The sequence below is a fragment of the Cicer arietinum genome, chromosome 5 (assembly GCF_000331145.2).
Source record: "Cicer arietinum cultivar CDC Frontier isolate Library 1 chromosome 5, Cicar.CDCFrontier_v2.0, whole genome shotgun sequence".
Classification (NCBI taxonomy): Eukaryota; Viridiplantae; Streptophyta; class Magnoliopsida; order Fabales; family Fabaceae; genus Cicer; species Cicer arietinum.
The window spans coordinates 5,591,592-5,609,767 of NC_021164.2; the positions used below are offsets into that span (position 1 = coordinate 5,591,592).

General features: G+C 27.8%; 1 protein-coding gene across 1 annotated transcript; it reads right to left on the reverse strand.

Moving 5' to 3' along the window:
- Positions 1-8,528: 8,528 nt before the first annotated feature.
- On the reverse strand, positions 8,529-10,938 carry LOC101498748 (NAD(P)H-dependent 6'-deoxychalcone synthase-like). The gene is made up of 3 exons (XM_004499738.4): positions 10,537-10,938; positions 9,651-9,894; positions 8,529-9,110 (listed from the first exon to the last, which is right to left on the reverse strand). The coding sequence occupies exons 1-3, from the start codon at positions 10,857-10,859 to the stop codon at positions 8,730-8,732; spliced, it is 948 nt and encodes a 315-aa protein (XP_004499795.1). The 5' UTR covers positions 10,860-10,938; the 3' UTR covers positions 8,529-8,729.
- Between the last annotated feature and the right edge of the window lie 7,238 nt (positions 10,939-18,176).

An 18,176-nucleotide genomic window follows, 5' to 3' on the forward strand; every position in this document is an offset into this window, starting at 1 on the left:
AAAGTGTGTTTAGTGTTAATGAAGTGGGAAGGAAGTTGGAGTTGGGGGTTGTGATGAGGAAGCGGATTCAGCGGGAAAAATTAAATGACTTTGGACACTGTGACGTTGACATTGAATCAAACAGAAATGAAATAAATTTCAATGATTTTTTTTTTTCTTAATTTTTTTATAGATTTAATTGTACTTTTAAATCATGTAGAGTTATTATATTAATGAAATTGGAATAAAACGCAGTAAAAATTAAGCTTTCAATTTCAGATATTTTACATACTTTTAAATTAATTAATGACATGAATAATTAATGCATTTATATGGTTCTATACATATAATTATATGTTACATCATTTAAAATATGTTTGTCATTATTTTAGTTGAAAAATCAAATCGATGACTAAAATTGTTGACTTTAAAAATAGTGGGACCAATTTTGTGAATTGATAATAATAGAGGGACCAAAACTGCAATTAAGTCTTTTTTATAATTATATGGTATAGAATCATCTATACATATTAATTATTGATATGTCATTGATTAAATTAAAAATATGAAAAATTTATGAAGTTGAAATATAAGTTTTTATGATGTTTTATTTCATTTTCATGAGTATTAGTCATTTTACATCATTGTATTATATGTCACGTTATTTAAAACATCACATGTCATTATTTTTTAGTTAAAAAAATCAGAGGGGTTGACCAAAATTGTCGACTTTTAAAATAATGAACTAGTTTGTGAATCAGTAAAAATAGTAGGAGGATTAAAACTCCAATTAAACATTTTAAGTTAGTTATAATTGTTTTCCATAACAACTTGTATAAAGTTTTGAAAACACAATGAATAAGAGAACTATTACTTTTCTTCCAATATTTATAATCCTAACGGTTGATATCAAAGCTCCATTTGAGGCATAATCCTGAAAATCGTAGTTTCTTGAGTGTGTTGAGATAAGACGAAAGAAAACCAAAGCATATAATATGGCGGAATCGAGCCATTTCTAGCAACCAACGATACCAAAATTTGATAGACACTACCATCATCGGTCCATGTTGATGGAAAATCTCCTTAATTCAAAAGAGTACTGGAGTTTGATTGAAAATGGAGTTTTCAACTCTCTTGTAAATGCAACATCAGAGCAAATCAAAGATGGGAGTCGATAGCAAATTAAAGGATATCAAGGCCAAAAACTACTTGTTTCAATCAATTGACAAAATCATTCTTGAGACGATCGTCACCAAAGACATCTCCAAGGATATTAAGGGTTTTATGAAGAAAAAGTATCACAGATCAACAAAAGTTAAACGAGCACAATTACAAGTGTTGCGTAAAGAATTCAAATTGCTTTGCAAGAACCCTGTATGTAGTCAATCGTATAAAGATGAATGGTGAGCAAATTACCCAGGTCACAATTGTTAAAAAGATTCTCATATCACTAACTGCATAATTTGATTATGTTGTGTGTTCTATAAAACAACCGAATGACATCACAAATGTTTTTGTTGATGAGTTTTAAAGCAATTTGATGGCGCACGAGTAAAGAATGAAAGGGCATAAGGAAGAGGAACAAGCATTGAAACTTACACGCGCAGGAGGATCTAGTGGTTGAGGACGAGGTCGAACAAGTGGAAAGGGTGGACATAGCAGAGGCAAACCTTTCAACAATGAGTTGATTGAATGTTTCAATTATAACAAACTAAGACACTTTCAATATGAATGTCCTAGTTTGGAAGAAAAGGCCAAATATACTGAGTTTGACGAAGATAAAGAATTGTTGCTGATGGCAATCACCATTGATGAGTCCAATTCTAAAAATGTATGGTTCCTAGACGCGGGTTGTAGTAATCACATGTATGGCCATAAATAATGGTTTTTGATTTAGATAAGGAGTTTAGGGTATTTGTGAAATTGGGTGATAATTAAAGAATGATGGTCCTGGGAAGGGAAGTATTCAATTGTAATTTATAGATCTTGTACTAGTTATCACCAATGTCTATTACATTCCCGAACTAAAGAATAATCTTCTTAGTGTAGGGCAATTGCACGAAAAGGACCTAATCATAATCTTCCAACATAATAAATGTAAAGTTTTTCATGAAGAAAATGGATTGATTTTGGAGTTAAACATGTCTTATAATAGGATGTTTGCAATTTTTCCTACAATATTGCTTCCATCATGTTTTAAGCTTTCAAGTGAATACAATGCTCCCCTATGGCATTGTAGGTATGGCCACTTGGGCCAAAAAGGACTGATCACACTAGCTAAGAAAGGTATGGTAAGAGAACTTCCTAAATTGTGTCAATATGGTGAGATGTATGCTATCTAAAAAAGGTGTTATCAAGGAGTTATGGACAGAAGCTGTGAATTGGTTAGTGTTTGTTCAAAACAGGAGTCCAACAGTGCCAATCAAAGATGCTACACCAGAGAATTGTGGACTGGATTTAAACGTGTTGTCCATTTCTTTATAGTATTCAGATGCATTGGTTTTTTACATGTGCTTGGTCAATAAAGAAAGAAGCTTGATGATAGAAGTACTAAGTGTGTTCTACTTGGAGTTTGAGTTAGGGAAGATTCCAAAGCATATAGATTGTATGATCCAGTCTCTAAGAAGATCTTGATCAATAGAGATGTGGTTTTCTCATAAAATAAAAAACGGGATTAGGGAGAAACTCAAGTTGGAAGGAATGCAAAAATGATAGGCAATGGATCTTGAAATTGAAGCCATTGAAAGGAATTCAACATGGGAGTTGACTGATCTTTAACCCAATGTAAAGAAAATTGGGGTGAAATGGGTGTTCAAAAACAAAATTAAATGAAAAAGATGAGGTAGAAAAACACAAGTCTAGGTTTGTAGTCAAGGGGTATTGCCAAAAACAAGGAATTGATTACAATGAGTTGTTTGCACCTGTGGTAAGGCGGGGTACCATTAGGCCTGTAATTGATGTAGTTGTTTTTAAATCCTGGTGCATTTATCAATTTGATGTTAATAGTGATTTCCTTTATGGAGAGCTTAAGGAGACTATACTTGAAGATGAGAAGAAAAGACAAATTGTACAGGCTAAAGAAGGGATAATATAGGTCAAAGCAAGCACCACAACAGTTATTCTATTTATTCTACCAAAAAATTTGTGTCTTGAAATTTCTGGTAGTTACTTTTATTCTACCCGAAATTTGTGCCTTGAAATTTTCAGTAGTTACTTTTATTCTACTAGAAATTGTGTCTTGAAATTTCTGGTAGTTACTTTTATTCAACTGAAAATTTGTGAATTGAAATTTTCGGTAGTTACTTTTATTCTACTGGAAATTCGTGCCTTGAAATTTCCAGTAGTTAATTTTATTCTACAAGAAATTCCAAAATTTGTACATAACTTTTTTTTTCTTTTGATTTGTTAAAACTATTTTTTTTTTGAAATAGGGATGAAAAAACATCATTATGTATAGATTTGAATGAACAATCACAACTGATCAAATTTTAGTCATGAGAATCTATCATATAATGGGCAAGAGAGGCTGACTGACAAAATCGAGTAATTGTTATCATTACTCGCTCTAACAAAGAGACCGTAAAGAGAGGAAGGAAGTGATTTATTATTAGTTTAATGTGTCAAATTCACAAACAATGAATTACAATTTCTTCTTTTTTCAACGACGACTCTCCTATTAGATTGTGTAGCAGATCAAACTCGAGGATATTCTACCGTATTTTTCGCTCCTTTAGTCCTCACTGGAAAAACAATTCAATGAAAAAATGTAAAAAAAAATTGTTGTACCGGTAGTTATATTTCAATACCTTGAGAACAACTACTGGATTTTCAAATTTTTCACATTTCTCATATTGAAAAATAACTACCGAAAATTTCAGTGAAATTTCCAATAAGAGAATTTAAAAAAAAAATTACTTTTTCTGAATTTGTTTTAGTTTTTATTGTATACTTAAGGGTATTTAGTAAGTTAAGTGAAATTTATTTTAAATGGAGGTGTATGAGTGAAGTAAAAATGCGATTTACAAGGAATGGGTGTTTGAATTGTAAATGCCCCTTTTAAAAATTTCTGTTAAAAACTTAAGAAAATAACTCAAGATTGATCTTGGTTGTGAAAACAGAAAACGAAGAACGTTTTTGGTTAGTTAAAATCGGTAATTCAGTTTATGTATTTAACTTGATAATCAATCAAACTGAAAGTAAATAGATAAGGAAAGAGATATCACACAACGATATATCCTGGTTCACCCAACTCGGGTTACGTCCAGTCCTCACAACCGTGAGATTTTCCACTAAGTGTTTAAAACAAAGAACCTTCTTGGTTTTACAGCACCTAGTTCAGATCAACCTTGATCTGCTACAAAGTTAAAACTTTTCCACCCAGAAAGGAGTTCAATCAACTTCTGTAGAAGTAATGAGATCAATGTTGAAATTCTACAGAAACGGAGATTGATAATCAATTTGGAGAGTGGTCTGATCATTCTGGAGAAAGATGTTTGTTGCAGAAGATCAAGTATAACAAATTGAAGAATGTATATCAGTCTGGAGGCTGATGATGTAGTGCTGTCCAGTTTTATCAGAATGTTGTCAAGAATGTTCAGATATGTCTGGTCTTACTAATTCGTGAACTTCTCTCTTTGTGATTCGAATGCCTTCTTTGACTAGAATTGTTCTTACTTGTTCCTTGCCAAGTACTGATAACATTAGCATGAAATTCAGAGGCATAATCTTCTTTGAACTAATGGAGATTGATTGATTTTGGAGTTGTGACGATCATTCCACTACTGTCCAGATTGATCAGAATGATGTCAAAAATCTGTTGGTCTTGCCAATTCGTGATCTTCTCTCTTTGTGATTTGAGTAGTTTCTTTGAATCTAATCATCTCAGTTTGTTCCTTGCCAAGTGCTGATGATATAGATGTAAAATCCAGAGACTAAAACTTCTTTTAACTAGTGGAGATTGGTTGGTTTTTGAGCTGTGATGATTATTCTGAAACTGGAGAACATTCTCCGTTTTCCAGATTTTACTAAGAATTTTCTCCTTTCTTGTTTGTTCAGATTTTGCTTTTCATGCTAATTTATTCTTGCTTTACTTGGATCATATGTTTGATTAATACACTTAAACACACATGTTAAATACCAAAACACTTTGAATCATAATTAACATTCTTAATTAACTTTTTGTTTGTTTTAATCAAAACATTAAATTGAGATTTTGTCTCAACAATAAGTTCAATTGTTGGGGTACAAAATTCAATTTTCGAAAATATATTCTTTTTATTTAGACTTCGAAGAACCAACCCGTACTGCCCCATTTTTTTCACGAGGTAGGTGGAACAGGCCAACTAATGATAGCGAGTTGAAAATTTCAAATCTCCTGATAAAAAACAATTGGCTAAATGCCCTGCCTTGACAGACCCAATCCATTTTGTTATCTCTAATTGATAGTTGATTGTAGAAAAATATGTAAATTAATTAGATGTACATTAGTAAAGAAATACTTGATAGAATTGAAAATTCAAAAAAGTCTTGTAAAAAGAAGCAAATAAAATGTTCAAGATGGTCTTATATATAAGTAAAAATAAGTCACATTACTAATATTAGTAATGGAAGATGACCACATTTAATCTATGTAGTCCCAATAAAAATTGAAGTCTTTTGTCTAAATTACCCTCCATTATCACTAAATTCGATAACTAGAAATAAGAGAAGTAAAATTAAATGAACGATCAATTAGAGATTCTATCATTAAATGAAAGAGAAGTTAAATTTTGTTTATATTTTATTCCAAAAGATATAAACTAATTTTGCTTATATTTTATTCTAAAAAATATAAGCTAATTTTGCATATATTTTATTCTAAAAAATATAAGCTAATAAAAATATATTATTATATTATTATAGAAATAGTTTTTCAATTAGATTAATAAAAATATAATTTTATCGTTATCAAAAAATTCAGTTAAATAAAATTAATTTTTTAGATTTCTAGTAAAATATAAGTTATATATTGAATTATTTGCATTAAATATTTTTGAAATTTGCACTACAAATTCACAAAAGATAATCACTTTTGCCTTTCTAACCTTCTTTGAGACATTCATTCCATCAATCAAAGAGATCGATCATTATCAAAGATCCTCTTATGGAGGAGGTTGAAGATCTCCATTAAACTCCTTCATGTGTTTGCTCCTTTTCTTGCACATGCAAGCTCAACACCATCACCATAACCTTCAAACACCAAGAATCATGATTTCATTTATCTTCTACTTTTGACTCCAAGGAAATTCAGCCCAATGGTGCAAATCTTGAAGATAATATCAATGCCATATCAAAAGAGGACTGCCATTTCTTGGTAAGTCTTCAATTTTTCAAGAAGGATGCTACAAATACTCCTAATAATATAACATAACCCTTTGATTCCAATGATCACATGATTTCTAATGTCTCCAATACAAATTTTGTTTCAAAACATTTATCTTTTCGGATTTTAGATTTAGGTGTTTCAGAGATCATGCATGTCATTTCATTCAATGTTTTTCAAATATTCAAAATATCAAACTTATTTCCATTACTTTTTCCAATGGAAACAATATATCTGCAAATTTTTTTTATCACATATAGCAATATATTACTTTTTCTAAGGATATTAAAAATAATGTGAGTTGTGTATTTTTAAAATATGCTGACTCTTTCGTTTAGTAGTTTTACTATATTTAAAATTTATTGACTATTTGAGCCTTAGTTCAAACAAATGTCGATATTATTAGATTGAACTTGTTCTAGTTCGAATTTAAGATTTATATTATGTGAGTTAATTATGGTGAAATTTGTCTTTTCTTCTACGATAAAAAAAAATCATAATTTATTATGAATATTTTAAAAGTTACTATAAATTTAACTAGGAATTTGGAACTAACATTTGAACTTTAAATAAACTACTATAAATTGTCTCCTAATCTATGTTATGACATACTCAATAGCCGCTCCTAAGTTAATTTGCTGATCTAGTTTTCTAGAAATTAGCCACACATTAACTACTAAATTGGTAACATTTTAAATGTTACTGATGATATTAAAGCGGTTGCTAAATCTTTTTAGTAATATAGACTTTATATAAAATTTGTTAAAATGTTACTAAATTTAAATAATAACATTATATAACGATTTAGTAACATTTTTCAATACTAAACCATAAATCTTTTGTAGTGATTCTTAACTTTTAATTTCTTGATTTACTTCTCTACTTACTGTTAAAAAAAACTTAATATGCCATGTGCCACATTTAGTTTCTCTTCTCATCTTTTTTTTTTTTTTTATTGATTTCATGCGGGATCAATTTTTAGTTTGAAATTATCTATCTAAATAATTTTTTAGTTTAAATGTACCTTTGATCTATTTAAAATAGTTTAAATATATCTTTTTAGTTCGAAATTATCTATCTAAATAATTATCTATCCAAAATATTTTCTGTGTCATTATTATTGTAAATAATTTTTTATATATATTAAAATATTTAAATTAAAATTTAAAATATTAAACTAAAATGTTCAAAATTTATATACTTTATTTAATTTTTAATATAAGTTTTAATATGTAAATTTATTAGATTTTTAATATTATTTAATATATTCTTTAAAACATTTTTTTTAATTTTATTTATAAATTAAAATATTTAAGTTAAAACTAAAACTTTAAATATTTTAATAAAATAATTAAATTTATTTTTATTTATCTTAATTTAAAATATTTAAAATTCATTAATTTTATATTTAATATTTTAATATGTAAAATAAAGTTATAAAAATAACTACAATAATAATGAGATGAAAAATATTTTATCAAACTTATAAATATTATGTAAGTATCATGTCATTTATTAGAGTATCACATCATCAAAAATTGTAGGAGACCCCAAAAATCCTAAGAATTAGTTAATAGGGGAACCAAAAAACCGATATTTGAAATGAATGGACTAAAAATTCATTTTAGACAAAATAAAGTGACAAAAAATTCATTGAAGTCTATTTTTTTTACTCTCTTTTATTTAAATAAGTGATACTCACACAATTTATTTTGTTTTGTGGTTTTGTAATCTAAGTGCGGCGCCGTATTTGTTCATCGTCTTGATATGATGTTTTGTTCATGTCTTGCTACAATGCTCTTTCGTTTAGATTGACAAATTAGTTTTGATGAAGTACAATTTTAATCAATAATTTTGTCAACATTACAGTTCTAGAGACATGATTATTTTTGTCATATTTGTAGATATTTTTCTATTTTATGCTACTAACCAGATATCATGAGTTTATTAGCAAATTTATCATTTTTAGTTTTAGTTGAGTTGTAATGATCTCGATATATATAATATTTATTAATTGGAGTGAATGAATATTAAAAAAAAATGATTCGCTTATCTACCTCTTTTGCAAATCTTAATATACAATATTTGTTTTACTTGTTGGACACACACCTCTTAATTAAATGGTATAACGAGGCCAATACAAATTTTAAGCAAGTGTAAAATAAAATATAAATGTAAATAACTTGGAGAAAATGAAATGCAAAACTGATTATTTAAATCAGATACAAAAATACAGGTAATTGAAAACTCAAAAGAAACAAAGAGTTATCTAATAATTTAAATAAGTACTTTAAGTTTTTTTTATTTAAATCAAATGAGGTAAATTTAAAGGACTTTAAGTTTGTTTTTTCTTTCTATAAGTACTTTAAGTTTAAGAATTTTATTTTTTTTATATTTCATCATCCCAAAGGTCATTGAGGCTGGGCTTAGTTGGTCCATGGATCAAACGGTTCTGCTTAATTTGATCAATTTTTTTATGATCTTCCTTTGTCAATGACCAATCAAAGATTTGAAGATTTTGGTTCATCCTCTCCTTATTATAGCTTTTGGGAACAAAAGTGATTCCTTGTTCATATAACCATCTAAGAGAGACTTGTGCAATAGATTTTCCATGAGCATTTGCAATCTCTTTAAGCATATCATTTTCCATAATCTCATTTGGTCCTCTACTTGCACCTTTCCTTAATGGTGAAAATGCAGTTAACACTATTCCATTTGCATTGCAAAACTCTCTTAGTTTCCTTTGTTGCCATGCAAGGTTCATCTCCACCTATACATATATGGATTAAGGGTTAAATATAATTTTTTCATCCCTATCAAATTTCAAAATTTTATTTTTTGTCCCTATTAAAAAAATTTCAATTTTTTATAAAATTTTTTGTTCACTTTTAGTCTTTATTTTAAAATGTTTTTGTAAAAAATTGATAATTTTAAAAAGTTTTTGTAAAAAATTGATAATTTTAATCTTTAAAAAAAATCTATAAAATTAAAATAAGGATTAAAAGTGAATAATTTTTTTAGATTATTAATTCAAAAGGTGTAGAAACTAAAAACATTTAAAATGAAGGTTTTAAAAAAAGTTTACACAAAATTAAAAAAAGTTCACATCAATTATATAACTTTTGCATAAGTAAAATTAGTTTCTCTATATCTCAATTTTACAAAGTATTTTCTTCATTCTTGGTAAGTATATATAGTTTTTTAATTTTTTGTGGTAACTAAATAATTATAGATTATTTCAATTGAGATAACATATTTTGATTAAAAATTTGTTGTCTCAATCTAAACATTGGTTTGGTTGATGACTTACTTGATTGACTGCAGGAAGAACAGTGGCAACAGAGATGAGATTTTGAAGTTTCTTGATAGAGAAATTGCTTACTCCAATAGCTTTAGTGAGTCCAAGTTTCAAGCATTCTTCCATGGATTCCCAAACACCCTTCACATCAAATGGTAAGATATCTTCCACATCAATTGGAAATGAAAATTTTCCAGGTTGAGAACTAAGTGGCCAATGAATCAAATACAAGTCCAAGTAGTCCAATTGAAGAGTCCTGCACAAAAGTATATTTTAACTTGAAGTTGAAATTTAAAGCTTTTGCCTTCAAATATGATTTTTAACTTTAAGTATATTGTTCAACTCATTTTGCGTAAATATATAATATTTTGCATATTAGTCTATAATATATATGAAATTGATTATATATCAATTGAAAATTTTGTTTTAGAAATTTTTATTTGTAATTTTTTTTTTCTCTATATAGATATGTTTATAGAAATTTTATATTTGAAATTTCTATAATGAATATATATACCGAATTAAAAAAAAATTATATTGATTAAGTACCATGTATTAAAAAATCTATATGAGTAAAGTAGTATAAAAGAAATAATTTTGCATATTTTAAACTTTGTACTCCAAATGAAAGCAATATCAATTTGTTTTATAATTTCAGTCAGCACTTAGGATTGGACATTTGAGAGTGTCCGAATGACATGATAGCAGTGACCTAATAGTATGTGGTTCAATGAATTTTTAATACACGTCTGTACTATTTTAGAATTTAAGTTGAATCTAACATAATTTCTAAAACTTAATTTATAAAATGAAAATTATCCACTATTTATAAACAATTTATCCTACCTTATTTAATCCAACATAAAACTATTTACAATATGAATTAAAATTTACTTACTTGAGAGATTTTTGGAGAGCAAGAACAACAAGATGAGGATGGTTTTCAGTGATCCAAAGTTTGGAAGTGACAAAAAGCTCTTCTCTAGTGACAAGACCAAGTTGACATGCCTCTTTCAAAGCTTCACCAAGAGCTTGTTCTGAGCCATATGCAGCAGCAGTGTCAAAGTGTCTATAACCTTGTTTGATGGCTTCAATGATTGCCTCTTTTGTGTCTTTCTTACATGTAAAGTCAGGGGCTGATCCCATTCCTATAACTGGCATTTTTACTTTATCAAATGTGTTGGTAAGTACCTTTGTTGGAATCTCAATAATACTACCCATGTTTTTGTTGTTGTTTTGGATTGAGAAAATTCAATTTTAGATTGTTACACTTTGTTGAGTTGTGATTGATGATGGACTCAACTTTGCTATCACCTTTTTATAGCTGAAAAAATTGATACTATTTTTTTTTTTTTGGATCTTACAATAAGTGACTCATTAATAGATAAATTTAATTTTCAATATACATTTTTTTAGTTACATCATTTAATTAATATTACTTTTAAAGTAATATATTTTATAATCATTTATAATAAATATTAAAATTCAAATATTAATAATTAATACTATAAATAAAATACAAAATATTTAACAAAATTAATTTATTAAAAATATTATATATTCTCTCTTTTTTTTCTGCGTACTCCAATTTTGAAATTTGTGTGGTGGCTTATTAGTGAGGTTGGTGAGTTGGGGTGGCTTGGTCCAATGATGTCTATATAGTATTATATTTTTGACTATTTGACTCATTCTTTTGTTTTGTTTTGCTTTGTTTATTTAGAAATTAAATATTAATTTACACGTTGCATCCCTAGACTGTGCTTTAGATTTTGTCGCTATCTTTTTATCGTTTTAATTATTGGAGGAACAAAGACAAATGCTATATATTGGTAAACTTTTACAACTAAATTTTAACATCACCCATGGTTTACTACCTATCGATTTTAAAAAATGTTTAAACTTTAACAATTATATTGTCAACTCTTTAACGTAGATGATAATAATTATTTTTAATTTATGATTAAAATAGAAATATAAATAATATCAGTTTAATAAAAAAGAAAAATATATATTACGTTAAATTGATGTCAATCACATCATTATCTTATTCATAGAAATGAAGAGATTTATATACTACTATTTTTAATAGTATTATCGATTATTATTAAATTTTTTTATAATTTTCAAATTCTGTTTTATAGTGGACTATTCAAGAATTCGTGCGCTCTTACATAGTCCAACAAGTATAGAGGTTTGAAAATATTTTTTAGAAATGAGATTTTGTAAATAAAAATTGAGATTTTTTAAATACAACATAATAACAAAAATAATTATAAATTTTACAATAATAAATAAAGACTTATTAATTATATATATACATATATTAGGATTTTTTAAATACAAAATAATAACAAAAACAATTATAAATGTTACAATAATAAATAAAAACGTATTAATTATATTTATATATATAATAAGTTTTTATTTATTAATAAAATACTCAAAATATTAAATTTTATAAAGTAAAAAATTAACATATAATTATAAATATATTTATAAAATGATTATTTCGTTTGTAAAAATATAATATATATATATATATGCTGCTATAAATTCAAATACAACAACGAAGTCTCGTATTAAAATAACAAAAATTCAAATCTAACAATATCAATATTTATTAATTAAATTAATACTTAAAAACAATTTATAACATAATTAATAATAAATAGAATATTTTGCATTTTTTCTTTATTTAGCAAACTTTTTTTGGATCTAAAATGCTTTTAGTAACTTCGTTATTGGGCCGGCCATGTTATTTTGTAATTTTATGTTCAATTTTTTCTTTCTACCCGTCGAGCTTGTAGTACTGCAAGTTGTCGGGCATTGCCACGTGGCATGCATGTTGAGTAACATTTATTCACAGAAAATGTTAGGTACTTGAGAAGAATTTTATTTTAGCTACTTTTAAGTTTTATCATTCATTTTAACTTATTTTTATAAGTGTAAATATGTATTTTAATCTTTAATAATATTGCAGAATTTTGAAATTTTAGATTGTATGTTATATTTTGAGTTCGAATGTGAGACTTCGTAATTACATGTATTTTTTATGATATTTATTATTTTATTTACAGGTAAATTTTTATAAAATCTTTAAGAAAATTAAATTGGAATTATATAATTCTTATTTGAAATGCCATTAGAAATGAATAGTTAGGGGTTTAACAATAATTAAAGGGATATTTAGGTCTTAACAATTAATCATCCGTTTTTTCAACAAACAAATCTAAATGAGTAAATGTTCAATTGATTTAAAATGGGTTTGACAAAGAATAGATTGGAAGTTGTGGTGAGACTAAGAGAAATGAGAATGGACAAGTTCAAATTTTTTTTTCTTTCTTTTTTCTAGTGTAATAATTTGTGCCATATGCACTAGGCAAATACTTATGTAGATTAGAGAGATTATGATATCATAGGATTACAATATATAGTTCTCAAGTCGAAATTTAATTAAACCTAATTTTTTATTAAGCAAACCAATTTACACCTACATTTCAAATATGAGAACTCGAAAATCATGGTATTTTGGAATATATTGAAGAATCTAACACTTGAAAATGATCAGAAAATAGAGTTGAGAAGAGGAGATGTAAATACACTTGACACAAGATCTTTAACTAAAAGATATTTTTGAAAAATTATAAAAAATCATATTAGAAAATAGAAAGATTATGCAACAATGCTTGCAAATTCATGAAATAGTATTAGATACTAAATACTCAAACCAAAGAAAATATGTTTGAGAAAAAAAACTTATCTGAAAAGAAAATGAATCATTGAAAAAGAAGAGAACAATTTAAAAATAGTTTTGACTGATTTCAAATTTTGTAAGTTTTATTAAAAATTAATTCGTTTAAAAATTAATTATTCTCATTTGTATACATTATAGATTTTAACAAATAAAAACATTAGGGATTGACGAACGCTAAACAACTTAAAACAATAGAAAAAGTCCAAAAATAAATAAAACAAAATTTAGTGTATGCTTTATGCTGGTTTTTTTTTTTTAATAATTTAATTTTAAAATTTTTTTATTAAACTACTCTCTTTCTAAAAATTTATATCCACATACCTCAATTTTTTTGTCTAATTCTAAGTTGTTTTTATAAATGACGGCTTTCTTAAAATAATTTGTGTTTGCAAAGACGATTTTATTAAAAGAATTTTTTAATATTCTTTTTTAATTGTCAATTTTTATTTTTTATTAAATATATATATATATATATATATATATATATATATAGATAGATAGATATATTTTCCATGTACGAACACAAGTTTTTCTTGAGACAAAAAATATATTAAAAGTACACCAAAACCAAACATAAGACATTGAAGGATAATCAAATTTCACATCATATGGTCCTAAATCGAATTTTAATTCTTCTTAACTTCATTTCATCAATACAAGGAATCAACAAATAAATCATGTTTTTATCTTCCTTATACTCCTTGTCCTCACTGAGATTCACTTCATCAAAATTACTATGAAGCTAACGTTATGGTAGTATGTAACACAGTAAATGGAATGTGCAGGGAACATGCCATACAATGTTCTAAATTTTGATGTCAAAATAGACCGTTAACTCTTAGTCCCGTAGCACTTATACGCTCCATAGATTGCAAATTGATAGAACAAAAACACAGTCTTAAAAGAATAGAGAGAACGAAATCACAAACAAAAATGTAAGACATTTGGTAACAAAGTTCAACAAAAAATGCCAACGTCATTAACTATAGAATATGTAGTTTCTTTTTATTAGATGAATGAATTAGGATTTACAAAGTACAAGTTGCGCCTAAATAGTAATAATAAGATTTAGATTACAACAATACCCCTGAACCATACTTGTGAGAGCTATCGCCCTCGTACCTCCTAGTTGCCCCCACAACAAACAGTTGTACCAAACTGCCCACTTGATACTACTTATGAGCTATACTCAACAATCTCCACCCTGTCGAATATCAAACTCCTATGAATATTTATTGTATGACGCTCACATCCTAACTATTTTGGTCAACATGTCAGCTGCATTTTCTATAGTATGAACTCCACATTGCACAACACCTAATTCTTTTACTAATCATATAAGCTATTAAGCCTCTTTGGAAACCTCAACTATAGTAATGTATTTTGCTTCAATTGTAGACATAGATGTTAAGACAAACTCTCAATTTAAGTTTTGATGAAAATAAATCAATGTTAATTATGATTCTAAATGTTATGTTAATTTAACTTGTGCTTTTGAGTGATTAATTCAAAGATAGGACTCAAGCAAAACAAAGAAATTAGCAATAAAAGATAAAAATTGAACAAATAAGAAAGGAGAACATTCTGGACAAAATCTGTGAAAACGGAGAATGTTCTCCAAGATCAAGACTGATCATCTCAGCCCCAAGATCAATCAATCTCCACTAGTTCAAAGAAGATTCGGCCTATGAAATTTACTCTTATAATATTTGTACTTGACAAGGAACAAATAGGATTCATTCTAATGAAAGAAACCATTCGAATCATAAAGAGAAAATGTCATGAATCAAACAAGTTCAAACAATTCTGAACCATCTCCAGCTTGACTGTAAAGCGAGTTAAACAATCAAGAACGAAGAAATAAGTCCACTCAAATAGATTTCAAAAAGCGTTCAAAGGTTGTAATATATTTATTCATATATATTGGTTTTGGTCAAAATTGACAGAGCACTATCAATAGCTCTTTTGACCATTATTAATTGCTCTAAAACACCTATAAAAGGAAGACCAATGCTCAGGAAAATTTCATAACATCAAGTGCTAAAAAGTCTCATTAAATCATTCACATTCACATACTTGAAATTCTCACTTTCTCAAGAAAGAATCAGTTCTGATTATATTTCAATACTCTATTATTATTGTATTGAATTATTTGTCAAGAATCAAATCTCAAACAAGAGTTGAGACATCTCAGATTCTGTCAAAAGCAATCTCATCATTATTGTAAAACTCGAACTATAAAAGTTTAGTATAGTTTGGGTAGATTGTAAGAAATCCTATGAAGATTGATAGGTGATAAGGATCTCAAGAGCATGAAGATGATTCATATTTTAATAAATTAGGATAAACTTTATATATTTTAATTTGGTTTGTATTAATTCTTAGTTTGCTTTGATTTGGAATTGTAATGGTTTTATTATTGATTTAGTTTTTGTTATGTGTAAGTGAAGATACTTTACTTACTTACATTAAGTTTATTTTAGAAAAAAAAATAAGATGTAAGACTAATATGGGCCTAGAGAATGGTGTCACTTATGACTCATTTAGGTTTAGAGATAGACTTAGTATAAATAAGCATTTGTAACCTCATGGAGGGGCAGATTTTGATTATTATTTTTGTGAGGCTTTGCTCTCTAGAGTTCTTGAAAGAATTCATCTTGAACTTATCAAGGCTGTTAATCCTTGTGGCGTTCTTTTTGGCTTATCAATCTCAAGATTGTGGCGCCATTTTGTTCCTTTGTTTCGTTGCTGAATAATAATATTGAGTTTCCTTTACATCAAATCCTAATACTCCAATTCTTTCAATTTTCGTAATCAGTAACCAGCGTTCATATCTCGAGTTCTATATATTGTTTTTCGGTGATTCAAAAGCCTAACTTGCGTTTCAGAACGTCATCTTTCACCTCGTTTTGGAATCGGCCGAATCGGAGTTTTGCAGCGCCGTTTATCGTGTTCTCCAGCTATACGCGATTTTCACTCAAATTTGTAAGTTTCCGACCTAGAACGATCTTTAAAGTGAACTATGACTATCAAGATCATATCAGTAACTAATCTTGTGCATCCAATAAGTTCATTTGTGTCATTGGATGAACATTTAGGGCATTTTCGTCTTCCCTTGGCTTATTCTTGCCCAATTAGGGTTTTTAACCAATCTTGTGCAACCAATAGGTGTGTTTGTGTCATTAGATGAACGTTTAGGTCATTTTCGTCCTTCCTTGGCTCATTCTTGTCCAATTAGGGTTTGTAACTGATAAGGATCTCAAGAGCATGAAGATGATTCATATTTTAATAAATTAGGATAAACTTTATATATTTTAATTTGGTTTGTATTAATTCTTAGTTTGCTTTGATTTGGAATTGTAATGGTTTTATTATTGATTTAGTTTTTGTTATGTGTAAGTGAAGATACTTTACTTACTTACATTAAGTTTATTTTAGAAAAAAAAATAAGATGTAAGACTAATATGGGCCTAGAGAATGGTGTCACTTATGACCCATTTAGGTTTAGAGATAGACTTAGTATAAATAAGCATTTGTAACCTCATGGAGGGGCAGATTTTGATTATTATTTTTGTGAGGCTTTGCTCTCTAGAGTTCTTGAAAGAATTCATCTTGAACTTATCAAGGCTGTTAATCCTTGTGGCGTTCTTTTTGGCTTATCAATCTCAAGATTGTGGCGCCATTTTGTTCCTTTGTTTCGTTGCTGAATAATAATATTGAGTTTCCTTTACATCAAATCCTAATACTCCAATTCTTTCAATTTTCTTAATCAGTAACTAGCGTTCATATCTCGAGTTCTATATATTGTTTTTCGGTGATTCAAAAGCCTAACTTGTGTTTCAGAACGTCATCTTTCACCTCGTTTTGGAATCGGCCGAATCGGAGTTTTGCAGCGCCGTTTATCGCGTTCTCCAGCCATACGCGATTTTCACTCAAATTTGTAAGTTCCGACCTAGAACGATCTTTAAAGTGAACTATGACTATTAGGATCATATCAATAGGTGACCTGCTTAATTTCTTTTTGGGTGGAAATAATTTAAGTTTATAGCAGATCAATGTTGATCTGAGCTAGGTGCTATAAAATCAAGAAGGTTCTTTATTTTGAACACTTACGATACATCTGTGTGTGGTAAAAACCAAGACCATTCTTCGTTTTCTATTTTCTTAACCAAGATCAATTTCATAAAGAGAAAGAAGAAAAAGAAAAAGCTCAGGCTATGAATAATGTCCTCAACAATATCATTCCAGAACTAAAAGAAACACAACAACAAAATTTTGAAAGTCAAAAAGGTCAAGAACATTCTGCAACTAAAACGGAGAACGTTCTTCTTAAAACTGAAATTGAACTTCTTAAAAATGACTTGTCAAATTTTATTAAATCCACTGAAAAATTTCAAAAAATCATGGGATTGTACAAGAAATGCCAACGTCTTTAACTATAAAGCCTTGGTTCTTGGATAGTGGCTGTTCAAGACACATGACAGGAGATAAAAACTGCATCATGTCATTCATCAAGAAAGATGGAGGATCGGTTACTTTTGGAAACAACAATCAAACTCAGATTAAAGGTAAATGAATTATTGGTAAGGAAAACTCTGCTCAAATAACTGATGTTCAATATGTTGAAGGTTTGAAACACAATCTTCTAAGCATAAATCAATTATGTGACAATGGTTTTGAAGTTATCTTCAAACCAAGAGTATGTGAAGTCAGAAAAACTGAAACTGGAGAAATCATCTTTTCTGGAAATAGAAAGAAAAATTTATATGTCCTATATCTTGAAG